We start from the raw sequence: 16,946 nt of genomic DNA on the forward strand, positions 1-16,946 counted from the left end.
TGACACCTGCTGAAATTCCCCTTTCCATGCAAAGATACAAGAGCCCTGTCCTCCTTTTCATATGGTCACCTAAAGGTGACCACATTACAACAGTTTTAAAATCTCTTCACTGGCTGCCGATTAGTTTCCAGGCAAAGTACAAAGTGTTGGTTATTACCTTTAAAGCTCTACATGGGCCACAGCTAGACCTAAGGTTTATCCTGGGATCATCCAGGGTTCACCCCTGCCTGAGCACTGGATCCCCTGTGTGTCACCTAGATGAACAGGTTTGACCCCTGGACGATCCAGGGATAAACCTTAGGTCTAGCTATGGCCAAAGTTTGGGTCCAGGCTACCTGCGGGGTCACCTTCTCCCGTACAATCCGCCCCGCACACTCAGGTCCTCTGGGAAGAATTTCCTTCAGCCAGCCAAAACTAGGCTAACAGGTATTACCCAGAGGACCTTCTCTTCTGCTGCTCCCAGCCTGTGGAAGGGCCTGCCGGAGGAAATTCATCATCTTGATGGTCTTTTAGAATTTAAAAAAGCAATAAAGACCGATCTATTCTGGCAGGCCTATCCAGTGAAATTTTAGAATGTTTTAAAGATGTTTTAATGTTTTAAAGATGTTTTAATCACATACTGTATGTTTTTAATCAGTTTTTAATGTGTATTTTGTATTATGTTTTTATACGGTTTGTTTTATACTTTGAATGGTTTTAGTTTTTGTGAACCGCCCAGGGAGCTTCGGCTGTTGGGCGGTATAAAAATGCAAATAATAATAATAATAATAATAATAATAATAATAATAATAAAGGCCTAGGAGAAAGTCTACCAAAGGGCAGGGATGTGCTCTCTTCTGTTGGCGTAACATTGGGGAAACAAAGGCAAGGAGGGTGTGAGGTTTGGGAAGGCAAGAAGGATCACAAGTACAATGGGAGATTAGGGGGGGTTGAAAAACCTACAACGGCCTGAGAAGCAGGGAAGCAGGGGTAGAGGAGGAAGGGGCTTGAGGGAAACATGGATGGAAAGTGATGGGAGCTGAGGAATGGGGCTGGGGGGAAACCCTACATCAGGCATACCCTGTGGTGTGAGAGATGCAAGAGCATTAAAGTTGCAATAGGTCTGTGGGGTTGAGCCCTGCCCTTTAATTCTCATGCATCTACACATTATGCATTAAGGAAGAGTGGTATTATTGGTGCGTTTGTTGCATTTATATCCCACCTTTTTTTCCTCCAAGGAACACAAGGCGGCGTACATAATCCTCCTCCTCTTCTCCATTTTATCCTCACAACGACAACCCTGTGAGGTAGGCTGGGCTGAGAGCCTGTGCCTGGCTCAAAGTCACCCAGTGGGTTTCCATGGCCGAGTAGGGACTAGAACCCAGATCTCCCGACTCCCAGTCCAACACTCTAGCAACTACACCACACTGTGTACACATTGTGTATTTCCCATGTTGCATAAATGGGGGCTTTACGGCCGCCATTTATGAACTGTCGGGACTAGAACCCGGATCTCCTGACTCCCAGTCCAACACTTTTGCCACTACACCACATTGGCTCTCTGGTATTACTGTTGCCAAAAGAGACCGGAACATCAGCGAGCCCATTCTAGATCTTTCAGCCTTCTGTAGATGCTTCCACATGGGGTCACTTTCCATGCAAGGTATTTGTACAACCCAGAAGTATCCCATGACATGAAATTTGCTGCTTCCCAGCCAGCTGTGTTTATTTCCAGCTAGCATCCTTCTTTTCTGACTTCAGCCTAAGTGAAGGTATAAACACACATTTTCGACCTTGCCTTTGAGTTGCCTGTGAGAATTTTTTGTGCTGAAAAGTGAAAAGTGTTCAGAGGAGGGCAACCAGGATGATCAGGGGTCTGGAAACAAAGCCCTATGAAGAGAGACTGAAAGAACTGGGCATGTTTAGCCTGGAGAAGAGAAGATTGAGGGGAGACAGGATAGCACTCTTCAAATACTTAAAAGGTTGTCACAGAGGAGGGCCAGGATCTCTTCTCAATCCTCCCAGAGTGTAGGACACGGAATCATGGGCTCAAGTTAAAGGAAGCCAGATTCCAGCTGGACATCAGGAAAAACTTCCTGACTGTTAGAGCAGTGCGACAATGGAACCAATGACCTAGGGAGGTTGTGGGCTCTCTCACACTAGAGGCCTTCAAGAGGCAGCTGGACAAGCATCTGTCAGGGATGCTTTAGGGTGGATTCCTGCATTGAGCAGGGGGTTGGACTCGATGGCCTTGTAGGCCCCTTCCAACTCTGCCATTCCATGATTCTATGATTCTATCCAATCACAGGAAAACATTTCCCTTCATACTTACTAGTGGGTCTTACAGGCCGACCCTTCTGCATTTGGGCAAAATATTTATTTTGATGAAGCCCAACCAGAGCAGAGGGAAAGAGAGAGCGAGACACAGAGTCAAGTGCTCAGCTTCCTCTGTGTGTTGGTGTTTTCTGTTCAAAGGTGCTTTTTAATCTCAGACTAGAAAGGGTTGCTATAGTTACCGCTTCTTTCTATTTGAACATGAGCATGCAATGAAAGAATAGGATATTCAAGGAGTAGGCCAGAAGAACGAAAGGATTTGACCACCACTGCTGCTTTTCAGTCTTCTACATTGTTTTAAATAATTTGAATTGCTATGTTAGGGACATAGGAAACTGCCTTATACTGACCTGGTTTGCACAATACAATAAGCCACAATGGGTTATGAATCATGTCTGTTCATCGTGGCTTGTTGTGCCGTGTGAACCCAGCACCGCAGCATCAGCATGGTTTGTGAGCCACTGACAAGTTACAGTGAGAACCCATGGCTTGTTGTTGGGCTGTTTGCTCTCAGTGTGGCTTGTCGTGTCATCGGAACCAGGCAGAGCGGCTTGACGGAGAGGGGACACAGAGCTGCCCGACCGGAGCAACAGAAACACGTCCCCTCTTTGCGATCTCGCTACGGCTGCCCTCCTCCCTGGTCAGTGCCTTCTACCGACACACTGCTAGGAAATGCTATCGTTAGAAATCTTTTTTATTATGTATTTGTTTCTGTCCTTCACAAGTGCGAGCATTCGTGCTTTGTTAGTCAAGTAGCCCACCACCACACTGATATCCCCCTCTCCCTTTCTTACTGCTTGAAATCACACTTCAGAATTACCTCCTCCGGTTCAGTGACAGCGATCTCCTTCTTTTTACTATTATTATTTTCTCCTACCGCACTTGCGCGAGTCCGCAGGTTCGAATGATCGCGTTAGTGCACGTTGCCTTTTATTATTATTATTTACATGCTTGCTTAGAACAGTTGTTTTGTAAATTGCCCCAGCAGAAATGGGCTTCATGGACTCCCAAAGCAATTACACCCATCCAAAAATCTCCTTCACCCTCCACTTTCAGTTCCCACACACGCACACCCTGCCTGTCCAATAAATTCAAGATTGATCCAGTGTGAACAAAACAGATTGGACAAATCTCAGCTATTTCAGTTCCACTGACTTCAGTGGGTTTATGGTTACTTCACTGGGCCGGCAAAACTATCCTCCTTTAATATAGATGTCCCAATCCAGTGATTGTTAAAGCTATTCTGGGTATGTAAACCAGCCGTGGATCCTACTAGCCAAGGGAAGGAACAATAAGAGTTGTGTCCTCTGAAAGCAACTAAAGTCTCATGGCTCCAACACAACTAACAAACCTATTGTGTCGGCCTCACACAACCTGGTGCCCTCCAGATGTGTTAGACTACAGCTCCCATCATCCCTGACTATTGGACATATTGACTGGAGCTGATGGGGGTTGTCGTCCAACACATCTGGAAGACACCAGGTTGGCGAATGCTAAGCTCTCGTAGACTGGTGTCTGTCTCATAAGATGTAGGTCATGTTATCCTGAACACACACACATGGGGGGGGGGGGTGAGATCAGAGGGAAGTGAAATGCAGAAAGTACAGACATTGACAACCCGGTTATTAACAGAGGCCATTCACATTACAGTTGTGCCCTCTGTGTACATACAATGAGGGTAACTGGATGCTACAGGTCTGGCACAAAACCATGCATCACTGCCCTCTCTCTCGCCCGCCCCTCTGCTGCCCCCTCCTCCCTCCCATCCCTGTTGCCCCCTCCCCCCTCAATGCTTCACCCTGAGGATTCCTTCCCCAGAACAAGACACTGTCAGCAAGGTGGCCCTGAGCCACACAGAGACCTCGCTTCCAGTTTCCATTTGAATACCATTATATGTAGGGCAAAAGCATACCGGGGGAAACAGGGAAAGAATCTTGTGAAGACTGTAGTCTTCACAAGTGGCCAAGAACTGCATTAATTAATTAATGCAAAGTATAGGAGGGGCTCTATAGCCTGATACCTATTATGTCCCATCTTATTTATTTATTATTTATTTATTTATTGCATTTATATACCGCGCCCATAGCCAGGGCTCTCTGGGCGGTTTACAAAAATTCTAAAATTAAGATAAAAACGAGTATACAAAATTTAAAATTCTAAAACACAGAACATACACACATAAAGCATTAAAAACCGTTAAAAAAACTAAACATGTGGGTGATTAAGATGTGCCGCCATATGCCTGGGCAAAGAGGAAAGTCTTAACCTGCGCTGGAAAGATAGCAGCGTTGGCGCCAGGCGAGCCTCCTCAGGGAGATCATTCCACAGTCTGGGGGCCACCACCGAAAAGGCCCTGTCCCTCGTTGCCACACTCCCAGCCTCTCTCGGAGTAGGCACCCGGAGGAGGACCTCAGATGTTGAACGTAGTGACCGGGTATATTCACGTCAGGAGAGGCGTTCTGTCAGGTATTGTGGTCCCAAGCCGTGTAAGGCTTTATAGGTCAAAACCAGCACCTTGAATTGGGCTCGGAAACATACAGGCAGCCAGTGCAAGCGGACCAGAGCAGGTGTTATATGGTCGAACCTTCTGGTTCCCAAAATCAATCTGGCCGCTGCATTTTGCACGAGCTGCAGCTTCCAAACCATCTTCAAAGGCAGCCCTACGTAGCTACGAACCTGCTCCTTCAGGGTGAGTGCAATCCCATCCAGAACCAGTAGAACACACACCCCATCCTGTCAGCGGAGTCACCTACTAACAGCATCTCAGTCTTGTCTGGATTGAGTTTCAGTTTATTAGCCCTCATCCAGTCCATTGTCGCAGGACGTGGACATTGACGTGGACATGGAGGGAGAACTGATTATTGTGTAAATTTCAGAATTGGAGGCATCACTATAGTTTCACTTTGAAACTCCTTGGTGCAATTATTTTGGTTTTGGGCTGTGAGGGATTCCCTCCTCCAGTCAGAGGTCCCAGTGGTGCAGGGAACAGAGAGAACCCCATTCCCGGTTTGAGCCCCAAAGCATTTGACACAATCCCATTCTATATTAAAGGGTTTCCCCCATCTCGCCCCACTAGAAATATTGGCGGAACGTATTATTTACCCAGGCTGTGCATGCTGAATATTTCTCTTCCAAAAGCAATGTTCTTTGTTTGAGGCCAGGGAGAAAGATGTGATAAAAGTTAGCTTTAGCTGAATGTGGCCTTCAGAACAACGCACTCCCAAGACCAGAACTGAATTTATATGTGTGTGCTAAGATGAAAGAAAAATACAAGTACACAGAGAGGCAAGGAGAGAAAGTGGAGGGTGGAGACAATATCAATCTAACAAAGCAGGCAATTACGGGAATGGCCCTGAAATGGTATTTGCGGCTGCACTGCCAAAGTGAAGTTTTTATTTCCGAATAGGTGGGTGTTTGAATGGAGTTCAGAGATATCAGAGTATTTTTAGAATGTCAGAATAGCAAATTCAGCCTTTTATTTCAGCCACACAATGCAGCCGGACAGAAGCTACTCAGAGAACACAGATCGAAATCCAGGAGAATGCAGCGTTGTGCAGCAACTTGGCTGCTTTCGTACTGCCCGGTTCTGACATAACGCTGCCGCTCCGATGCGGTTTGTTGGTGTGGGGAAAAAGAGACAAGGTCAAGTGCTCCTTCCTCCTCTTCCCTCTTGCGTACCTGGCTTCAGAGGAGGAATTCCTGGCTGGTTAAATCAACCAGACCTCCAAACCAGGAGACTGGCTTAAGCGCTGTTTACAAACCAGGATTACAAACCACAGTTTGATCCTGGTTTGCAAACCAGGATTATAAGTGGCACTTACAGCGGTGGCCAAAATTGTGGACACTTTTTGAAATGGTCATGTTTTGCAACATTGCATGCTTATAGAAAATGTTCTGTTTCATGAAATTCAAGTGTTTATATATCAGTTGAAAGACCTGATTCACGTAATACAACAATCCTGTTTCTTTTCCTGGGTGTCCAATCAACTCTTTTCTTCAGTGCCATTGCTCTATTTATGATGTACGGACGTACACTTTTGAGAAATACTTCAAATAGTCACACAATCTCCAATTGCGCTTCAGTTACAGAACAAACAGCAAAACTGACTTTCCCCAACTTGGAACATGATGTGTCGCAGCTACTGCCATGTGATTGGTCCCCAGAACAAGGACTGTGATTGGCCAGTAGGGTTTGCAATTCTAATCCGCTTCTTCACTCAATCACACCTGTGTTTGTTTTTAAGACTAAAGTAAGCATAACTTTTTTTGTACTGCAGATATTCGCATTCTGTTTTTTTTTTTTGTATTGAATTCAGTATTAAATTCTCTTTCAATTGATATATAAACGTTTGCATTTCGTGAAACAGAACATTTTCTATAAGCATGCAAAGCTGCAAAACATGAAAATTCCAAAAAGGGTCCACAATTTTGGCCACCACTGTAAACCTATGGGTCATGTCTTCAAAACACAGACACAGAGACACTCACTGCACTGAGGCATTAAACTGTGCTGAGGCATTAAACAGGTATACATTGATGCCAGTTGAAGACCTTTCGTCACCAGCTGAAGACCTTTTTATTCTCCCAGTATTTAAACACTTAATTTTAACTTAAATTTGAATTTTACTGTTTTAACTCTGTATTTTAATCTTATATCAATTTTGCTGCGTGGTTTTTATTCTGGTTGTGCTTTTTTATATTGTATTGTGTATTTGTGCTTTTAACCTGTTGGTTGTCTTACTATGATTTTAATTTTTGTGAACACGCCCAGAGAGCTTCGGCTATTGGGTGGTATAGAAATGTAATAAATAAATAAATAAATAAATAAATAAATAAATAAATAAATAAATAAATAAATAAATAAATAAATAAATACACACAGAATGCCTTATTTTTAAAATTTCAGAGCATGGCAGATGTGTGGGTTTTTTTTAAAAAAATCCAACAGCCTATGATTCATAATAGAAGGGTAGGTATTTTAATAGGGTGGGTTGGTGGAGAAGAGAAATGAGTTGCAATCCTAATTCTGCAAGCAAGCTATGAAAGTAATCAGAGGACAGAGGAATGGAGCAGCCAAAAAGATGCCCGGGAATGAAATGTGAGGGATACAAGACAGCTTTCTAAAGGCAGGAAGTCTCCTTGAATAGCGCTACAGCTCTCAATACAAGAGCCCAGATGGTTCCCTCTGAAGGAGGCAGGCACTCTCCTGCAAAACAGAGGCAGCTTTTATACAGGCAGTGCCCAAGACAAGGGGGAAGGGGGGGATCAGGCATGCAACAGCTCAGAAGGGAAAGGAAGACGAGATGCTGCTGGTGGCATGGAGGTATAGGAGGCACGTCCATCAACCGTCTGGTTATGGGAGTGGCACTCAGAGGGGGCAGAGCCTTGGGCCAGGGTGGGGCGCTGCCCTATCAAGCGCCAGAGGAAATGCCAGAGGGACTAGGTATCTGTGGCCAGAAGCGGAGGTATCCGAGAAACCGTGTTGGAGGTGGAACAGCGTCACGGAGTAGCACCCTAAACCATCATCTTCAGACAACTGAAACCCCTTGTCCTCAGAAGAGGCTCTAGAGTCAGTAAGAGAAGACTCAGCCACAGAAAGGCATCACGAGACTTCTATCTCCCCAAGACCCAGTTCTCCAGAGGAACCCTGGGAGGAGGCTCCAGTACAGCCTTCCTCAACCTGGGGCGCTCCAGATGTGTTGGACTACAACTCCCAGAATGCCCCAGCCAGCTCTGCTGGCTGGGGCATTCTGGGAGATGCAGTCCAACACATCTGGAGTGCCCCAGGTTGAGGAAGGCTGTTCCAGTACAACCAGAGGAGGCTTCATTCATGTCCTCAGATTCTGGGGACATGGACTGTGAAAAGTAGCCTCCTACGACCACTCCCACGTCACCACAGACCAGGCCCTCTAAGGCTCAAAGTCCCCATCAAGGTAGTCAGGTTAAACCCGCCTAAATGCTGCTAACGTCCTACTTACTCTGGTCTTCGTTGGATGCTATTTGGCTTCCAGCCCCACAACCACACGGAACCTTCCGTGGTGCTGATCTCTTTCTGCCTTGTTACCTGAGAAACCTGAGCCCTGCTCTAGATTAGATCCCTAGAACAACCCTGCACCTCCTAAGCTGCACCTCAGAGCATCATCAGAACTCATGGCCTGAAATGGTACAAGCAATTGGCTGTGAGGCATACAGGGAGGCTGGGATGAACCAGGAGCTGCCAGATGTGTAAAAATTCTCATACGTGTGCCTGATCGTCAAGGAACCCAGCACATTTGGAATCCATTTAACTGGAGATGTCAGGGAGTGAGCAGGTGCATGCAAAGTCCGTTCTCTACTGCTGAGCTATGATGATCACTGCCAATGTAGGGAGATGGATCACTGGGGAGATGGATCACTGACAGAGCAAGCAACATAATTTTGCTTGGGATTCTGGCAAGATTCTATGGGGATTTTTTCCCATTATTTTTGCAAACTGGCCTATTTCATAATAACTGAAAATCCAGGGAGTGGGAGAGGAGAAGCAGCTGCAGCATTTGTAGAGCCTTAAAAAAAAAAAATCTCATTTCCCCTTTGTAGCACTTACTACAACGACACCCTTATCTCTAAATTCAATGCAAATTCTGGCCAGCAAAAATTGTCCTCTTAGAATTAGTGCCTGAATCAGATTGGCAGAAACCACATTCTACGGGATGATAAGAAAGAAGGAAGACTGCAATTGGCAGCTGAAAGCACACCAGGCTCATCACGTGACCCCAAGGATAAAGTCCTGATTTCCCCGCTCAGTGCCCTCTTTGGACAATGTGAACCATACTGACCCACCTCACAGGGTTGTTGTGGAGAAGAGCCAGGAAAATACTACAGCCCATTTTAAAGACTGTCTTGGCACTACAAAGATATATTTTGACCCGTTTTGACAATATATTTTATTTATTTATTTATTACTTTTATATACCGCCCCATAGCCGAAGCTCTCTGGACGGTTTACACAAGTTATGGTTTGCCCCTAAATAGTTCAAGGGATTGTAGTTTGGTGATAGTGCTGAAAACTCCCTGCTAAAGATGTTCAGCTTGCCACATGGAACTACAGTTCACAGTATTCCCAAGGGCCGGGGTGCACAACCTTGGGCCCAAATGCCAAATCCGCCCCTCCAGAGGTCTCAATATGGCCCTCCAGGGGTGCCTAGGAGACTATGCTTCCTTCCCCTGGTTCCACCCTATTTCCCCTGACCATCCCGCCCCCTGCCCTCTTCCTAGTAGAAGGCAACCAATCGCTGGTCGCCTTCCACCAGGGACCGCCCCCGGATTGTCCCCGAAATGGCATCAGATAGCGGAAGAGTTGTACTGATCTCGCTCCCATTGAAAACGTCAGGGTAAGTCCCTGACTTTTTCAATGGATTACTTCATAGGAAAGCCCCCCAGTGGCTACGAAGCTGTCGCTGCATCATATAACTGACACAGAGCAGATCCGCAGTCACCCCGGGGCTTTCCCAGCATATAGACAGCCCCCTAAGTTTTTGTGCAGTTTCCTCCTCCCCACCCCATTCTAAAAGGTTGAAAGGCTCCTGCCTTGAAAGGTAGCCTTTTAAAAAATAAATAAATAAAATAAAATAAATGTCTTTCCTAAGGTTTACTTACTGGCAGTGGGCCCGTTCAGACAGCACACTAAGCCATGGTCAGGCCGCTACCCCTTTTGCAGAAAATGGTTAGTGAGCGTGGTTAAACCGTGGTTATGTAGCCACCAGGGTTAGAAATGGTTCACACAACACACTAAGCTCAAAATGCTTAACCACCATGGCTTAGTGTTTCATCTGAATAGGGTCAAAAAGAACTTTTGAGCTAAAATATGCTGGTATTTATTGTAATTTTTGGCCTTGACGCTTTTGCCCACCCACCACTGGAATGTGGCCTCCCAGAGCTTCTCCAAAATGGAATTTGGCCCTTGGGCTGAAAGAGGTTTTGCACCCCTTGCCTAGGAAGAGGGGGACAAAACCAGTTTCGGTCTGCAGTGAGGACATTCCTGACTTCATGGAAAGGCTTCAAACCAGTTAGCCTTGTCTGCATCAAGCTATCATTCAAAGAGTTGCTCATGAACCACAGAATACCAATTTCAGGGTATATTAAATTTCTCTTTGGACACCGGTGCCTGGCTGCAAAGTGCCCAAGAACCCTCTGTGACTTCAGAGAAGCTAAGCCAATGACAGCCAGAGGAACCATCCCCCTTCGCCAGAGGACGTGAATGCAATGCTACCGGGAGGCTGTAAGTGACTGTTCTCTTGTATTCAGGAAAATGCCATGCACACTCAATGCACCACCACCACCACAACAGAAGCAATAATCCAAAAGCATTCGTATATGGTCTTTCCATAGTTGCCAGTATGAAATTTCTGGCACACAATCACCTGCGAGTGGTCATGCAAAATGGGCTCAGGCAACATGCAGAGCCTAAAGGCTGGTAAGATACTAGAAATCACTCAAGAGCACAGATGTCCAAGTATTATGATGCTCTTATATTAACTAACTCCATTAATTAGCATATCCTAAAAGTGATGCAGCTGGGTAATGTCAGACCTGGACTTAATGGTCTTATGGGAGGCACCTTTAGACGCCCATGGGTATTACTTTAGTTGTGAAGCACACAACTCACATTTCTCTTCTTGGCCTTCTCCCACCACTCCACTTCCATGCTTTACAACAGCTACTACATTCACGATATTTTAGAACAACAATAAAACTGCTCACAAACTCAGAGGTGTAAAAAAAAAAAACACCCCACCTCTGAGCATGTGAAACTTTTCATTTTAGACTCACTTAAATCATAGCAGCATCACAACTGCAGGAATAAAATGGAGCTTGCCTTCATCACCAGCCACTCCCTGACTGGTCATTTGGGGTGGGGGGGAAGCTGGACTAGGGGCCCTGGACTTCAGCCCCAAGGTCCAGGCCTAGCTACACCACTGTATCCTAACCCTTAACATGGTAAACACAAAGGCAGCCATCTCAGAGGAGACTTTAGAGAATCAAGCACACCCTTACATAAAACACGCCATTATGTTAAATAGAACAACTATTTTATCTTACCTCCGGACTCCAAGCAGACGAGCTGTCAGTGGCGTCATTCCCTTCAAATGCTTGGTTGCTAAAAGCCGTCTCCATTTCCAAGCTCCCTTCTGTCTCTTGCCGGCTGAGGCTTGGTGTCGCACTAACCTCCATCTCAGGGTCCTTGGGTTGCCCAGAGCCCCTGCTCTCGGAGGCAGTTCGCGAATCAAGGGATAGATGGTCATCTTCGTGATAAGAGAGGTTGTCTTGGTAACTCAGTTGGCTGAACCCATCCAGATCTAACACATTTTAAGCAGGAGGGGGAAAAACAGATTATCATCTTGGGGAAGGGATTAATATCAGCAATTCCTTTATCCTCCTGTATAAACGTGTGTGCATATGTATGTATTAATGTGCTGCAGTCGGGAGTCTGGAAGTGATCATCATGCATGAGAAACTTGTGAATTCCCAGGCACCAACAGCAGTAAGTAAAAAAATGCCCCATTCTAACTGCACCGCAAGAAATGGGTCAAGCAATCCTGAGGGCCTCTTCACACATTACATTTTTAGCTATAAAGCTAAGGAGGTTTATTTTGAAGTGGACATCTAAAAAGGTAGTGTGAAAACCACCTACATCAGCCTTCTACAACTTGGTGCCCTCCATCATCACCCCACAGTGCCAAGTTGGGGGTGGATGACCTACATCACATAGGTGCATCTGTAGGTAGCCTGAGATTGGCTCTGAACCGCCCCACGCTGTGAAAGATGAGATTGTAGCATGTACCCCAGTGTGACCTGTTCAGATAACATGCTAAGCCATGGTGGTTAAGCACTTTGAGCTAAACATTATGGCTTAGCGTGTCGTGTGAACCATTCCTAACCATGGTGGCTACATAGCCATGCTCACTAACCATTTGCTGCAAAAGGGTTAGCAGCCTAACCATGGCTTAGCGTGTCATCTGAAAAGGCCCAGTGAATGGATCTTTAAACACACCCAAGTGTACATGCGTAACATTCTGTTTCTCTGAATCGCGGTGGGCAAAAGGTAGACTGGAATCAACTGCTGATCTTTGCAGTAGATCAGCAAAGGTTTTACTTCCCAACTATCTAACAATAGCAACAACTTACAAACCCTTTTTCTCCTTCATTAGGTTGCTGAAAAAGAACACTTGGCAGTGGGTTTTTGTATAATTCATGGGTTGAGCATGTGCTCAGAGACACCCGGTTCCTTACTACTTTACGTATGTCTAACAGCCTGAGCTACTATTTTGCACCTGGCTCTGGTTGGTGGGCTTCAGCATCCTAACCAAAAACAAAGTAGCTCCTACAAGCTGTGGTCTGCCTGCCCCTACTTTAAATGAGTCACACTACCACCAAAACCACACACTAATAGCCCTTTATCTGGTAGAGAAAAGGAGGAAATAGAAGCAAGGTATGAAGGCAGAAGAAATCACCAAGGAATAATTGAAATCATTCTAAATATAGAACTCTGCGATGATGTTGAGATATTTATGAACTTTTGCAGGCTTTGCAAGTGCATTCAGTCTTGCAGACTATAAACCCCAGAGAAGTCAATATGGCTTATATCTGAGTTTTATGCATGTTTTTATGCACTGAGTACAATGGGACCTACTTGCAAGTAATTGTGCATCTAGGTTTGTAACCACATCATTCAATTTTATACATGTTCTCTCAGAACAGGTACAGTTGCAGTTCCATGGGCTTTGTGAAGAAACACTGTATTTTCACCTGTTTGCTTATGTTTTGTTATGATTACATACTTTGGTGTGACCTCTGCGGGTCTATAATGTATCTGAGCAGACCAGAGGCCTAGCTTTGTTACTGTGTATGGAGCCTTTAAATAGTTGTGGTTGCCTTGGTTACGGTGGCTTATGAAGGGTGGCCTTGGGCTGTTTAAAACGTCCAGGAAGAGAAGTTACCTTTGCTATGATTGGTCAGGTGGGTCAGCAAAGATGATTGGAAGCCGAAAGTTCCATAAGGAACATGATTGGTCAGGAGATATATAAAAGGCCAGGAGGAAGTCTGTTAAGAGACTATAGCGGAGCTGGTAGTTGTGGAGAGTAGGAGGCCAGGCTGAGAGGTCGTAGTAATACTTCCGGTGTGCAACAGAGCCCAGCACCAGGGACATCCAGTCAGAGGTCCAACCAGGAGCTTTAGCAAATGATCCCTGATGCTGTACCATCATCTCCAAAGCCAGAGGCCACAGGGGGTGGATGGGGTTTAGGCTGAGGATGACAACTGCAAAGCAGCCATTCCTGGTTATGAGGAACTGGCAGGCACGGAGTTTAGGAAAATTGGATCTGGGAAGGAAGGTACTGAGAGCTTATTAGCAGGAAAGACACTCTCATTAGACGTGATAACCAAGGGTAGGCAATTTAAGCATTCCCTTCCTAAAATATGAACAACACTCTGTCCCCTTGCGTATATAAACCCTTTGGGGAGCAATCCTATGACCCCTAAACAGGGTCTGTGGGGGGCATAGGATAATTTGGATTACTGGACCTGAGATCAGAGGCGGCACTCTAACCACGGATCCAGGAATCCACTCTCTCCGCACCCTCTCCACCAACTCGGACAGAACCACACCGGCAACCTCGGAGAGGGAGTAAAGGGGCCATGCCAGAGGGCAAGGAGGGTTGGGGAGAAGGGAAGTTGAGGTAAGGACATATCCTGAGGCCTTCCCAGCCTCTTTCCCTCCTGCTCCGACGTGCCCCAGCCAGATACGTGAAAAAGCGTGTCTAGCCAAAATGCAGAGCGGGAGCAGCATGGAAATAAAGATTGGCCCACCACTCCTCCTGCTCTGCATAGGATGCCTGTAAGCCTCTGAGATCAAAGGCTTATGGGCATCGCCATAGGATAGTGCCTTTATTTATTTATTTATTTATTTATTTATTACATTTATATCCTGCTTTTTCCCCCTCCTGGAGGAGCCTAAGGCGGCGTACATAATCCTCCTCCTCTCCATGTTATCCTCACAACAACAACCCTGTGAGATGGGTTGGGCTGAGAGTCTGTGACTGGCCCAAAGTCACCCAGTGGGTTTCCATGGCCGAGTGGGCACTAGAACCCGGATCTCCCGACTCCCAGTCCAACAACTTTAGCCACTACGCCACACTGGCTCTCCTACGCCACACTGGCTCTTAATAAACCTCTTAGTTTTGTTCATCTTGTCTCTAGAGAGTGGTGGTGTCAATCCCATAAAAATCCAACAAGAGGGAAAGGCACGAATTCTGTAAATTAAAAAAAAAAGGAGAGAAGATATTCTGAAGTGCCTGAAAAAGCCTTAATAAGCCCGACGTGATTCACAAAGATATTTCCTTTCTCAGCAGTCACTCGAGTTTCTCCACGTATATGTTGAAAAATCTTAGTGATACTTCCTCTGTTTCAATCTACAGAGGAAGTAACAGTAAGATTTTTCATGATGGCCTTATATGCCCCTTCCAACTTTACTATTCTATGATGATGATGATGATGATTAGTATCCCACCTTTTGCCCAATATTGGGCCTCAAGGTGGCTTACAAAATTTAAAACATATACATTTTAAACCTAGGGAAAAATGTACAAAAAATAATAATAATATTAAAACATACACGTTTAAAATAAACGATAATTTTACAAGTCCTTAACATAGATGGAGGACCAGATTATTCTCCAAAGGCCTGCTGGAACAAAGAACTTTTTGCCTGCTTCCGAAAGTCCATCAAGGAGGGAGCCAGTCTAGCTTCCCCGGGAAGAGAGTTCCAAAGCACTGGAGCAGCCACTGAGAAGGCCCTCTCCCATGTTCCCACCAAGCGCGCCTGTGAAGATGGTGGGACTGAAAGAAGGGCTTCTCCAGAAGATCTCAAAGCACGGGCAGGCTCATAAGGGAGAATACGTTCTTTCAGATTACCTGGACCCGAGCCATATAGGGCTTTATAGGTCATAACCAGCACTTTGAATTGTGCCTGGAAACAGACTGGAAGCCAGTGGAGCTGTTTTAACAGGGGAGTTGTGTGATCCCTGTAACCCGCCCCGGTCAACAATCTGGCTGCAGCTCTTTGAACCAGCTGGAGTTTCCAAACACTCTTATGGACCAGTGGCCCCCTGTGGAAGGAAACTTCTTTCCGAAACGTGTTGGGTTTATTAAAGCATATTCAGACACTTGAAAATATCTTCTGGGTTTTTTGGAGTGTCAATCCCATGCCTATGCCTTAGTTACCAAGCTCCTGAAGTATTTAAGCTACAAAGGGTTTATTTTAGTGGCGGTGGTTTTATGATTAAGGGTTATTATAATTGAGATGGACTTTTGAGACCCAAGTCTCAAAGTATTCAAAAAGGCAATATAGTAGCAGAAATCCTATGTGGCTTGGCCACAATTTGGAAGGGTGGCCCTTCCACAGGCTTCCTCCTACAAACAGGACTGCACAGAATTGCAGCAGTAAGTCCTGAAGAATCTGAGCCCCACTGAAATCGAGCAGGAATCAGCGAACATAACAGACTGTATCTCTAAATTAGCAACTACGTGTTTGATACACATTTGGAACATATCGGAGCCAGTGGGCTGGAAAGGCAGGTTTTAAATTTTAAAACTAAAATTAAGATAAATAAATAAAATGCCACAGGCTTTCAGAATAGAAGCGGTTCTCTAGAGAGGAGTTATATTACACACATCCCACGCATAGCCTCCCCACAACATACCCCCTGATTTGCGGATTTGGTCTCCAGCCAGACCATCATTTAAACTTCAATATGTAACAGGATATTAAGAAATGCAGTTCATGGGATTCCATTGGATAGCTAAGGCTGCAATCCTATATCCTCTTACCTGGAAATAAGCCCCATTGAAATAAATCGTACTAACCTCTGAGTAGAAATGTATAGGAGTGCGCTATAAATCCTGTTTTGGGGGGGAGGATTACAACGGGAAAAATCCTAGGGTTCCCTTAAAAGCTTATTACAAGTTTTCCCAACAAGAAATTCAGACATGTTAAACTAGCTTTCCTGAAAAATTTCCCCTTGCAATTCACAGCCACTGGAGAGTGTTGACTTGCATTTCCAAGGCCCATGGTAAGTCCTAAAAGGTCTGGGCAATGCTCTCTATCAGGGGCAGGTAACATGGTGCCCTGCTGATGTTTTAGACAACAATTTCCATAACCCCAAGCAAGCATGACCAATGGTTAGGGATTGTGGGAGTTGTAGTATGAATCATCTGGATGTCACCTGGTTGCCTACTCCTGCCTTATATGAAATAATCCTGTTCCCCAGAAGACATCCCCTATCACAGAGGGTGACCATATGGAAAGGAGGACAGGGCTTCTGTATCTTTAACAGTTGTATAGAAAAGAGAATTTTGCATGCATACAAATGACAGCAGGTGTCATTTGTATGCATGCAGCACCTGGTGAAATTCCCTCTTCATTAAAGCTGCAGGAACCCTGCCCTCTTTTGTATCTGGTCATGCTAGGCAGGGCTCCTGCAGCTTTAATGAAGAAGGAATTTCACCAGATGCTGCATGCATACAAATGACACCGGCTGAAATTCCCTTTTCAGTACAACTGTTACAGACACAGGAGCCCTGTCCTCCTTTTCATATTG

The 16,946-nt window shown here is 45.4% G+C and overlaps 1 protein-coding gene across 1 annotated transcript in view; it reads right to left on the minus strand.

Moving 5' to 3' along the window:
* The window catches only part of SYT16 (synaptotagmin 16), a 41,477-nt gene that overhangs the window by 8,677 nt on the left and 15,854 nt on the right, over positions 1-16,946 (minus strand). Inside the window, exon 2 of the mRNA XM_063147668.1 lies at positions 11,392-11,648. Coding sequence (XP_063003738.1) covers positions 11,392-11,648 — 257 coding nt within the window. The remainder of the gene's footprint in view (positions 1-11,391; positions 11,649-16,946) is intronic.

This window comes from Elgaria multicarinata, chromosome 2 (genome assembly GCF_023053635.1).
Source record: "Elgaria multicarinata webbii isolate HBS135686 ecotype San Diego chromosome 2, rElgMul1.1.pri, whole genome shotgun sequence".
NCBI classification, from domain to species: Eukaryota; Metazoa; Chordata; class Lepidosauria; order Squamata; family Anguidae; genus Elgaria; species Elgaria multicarinata.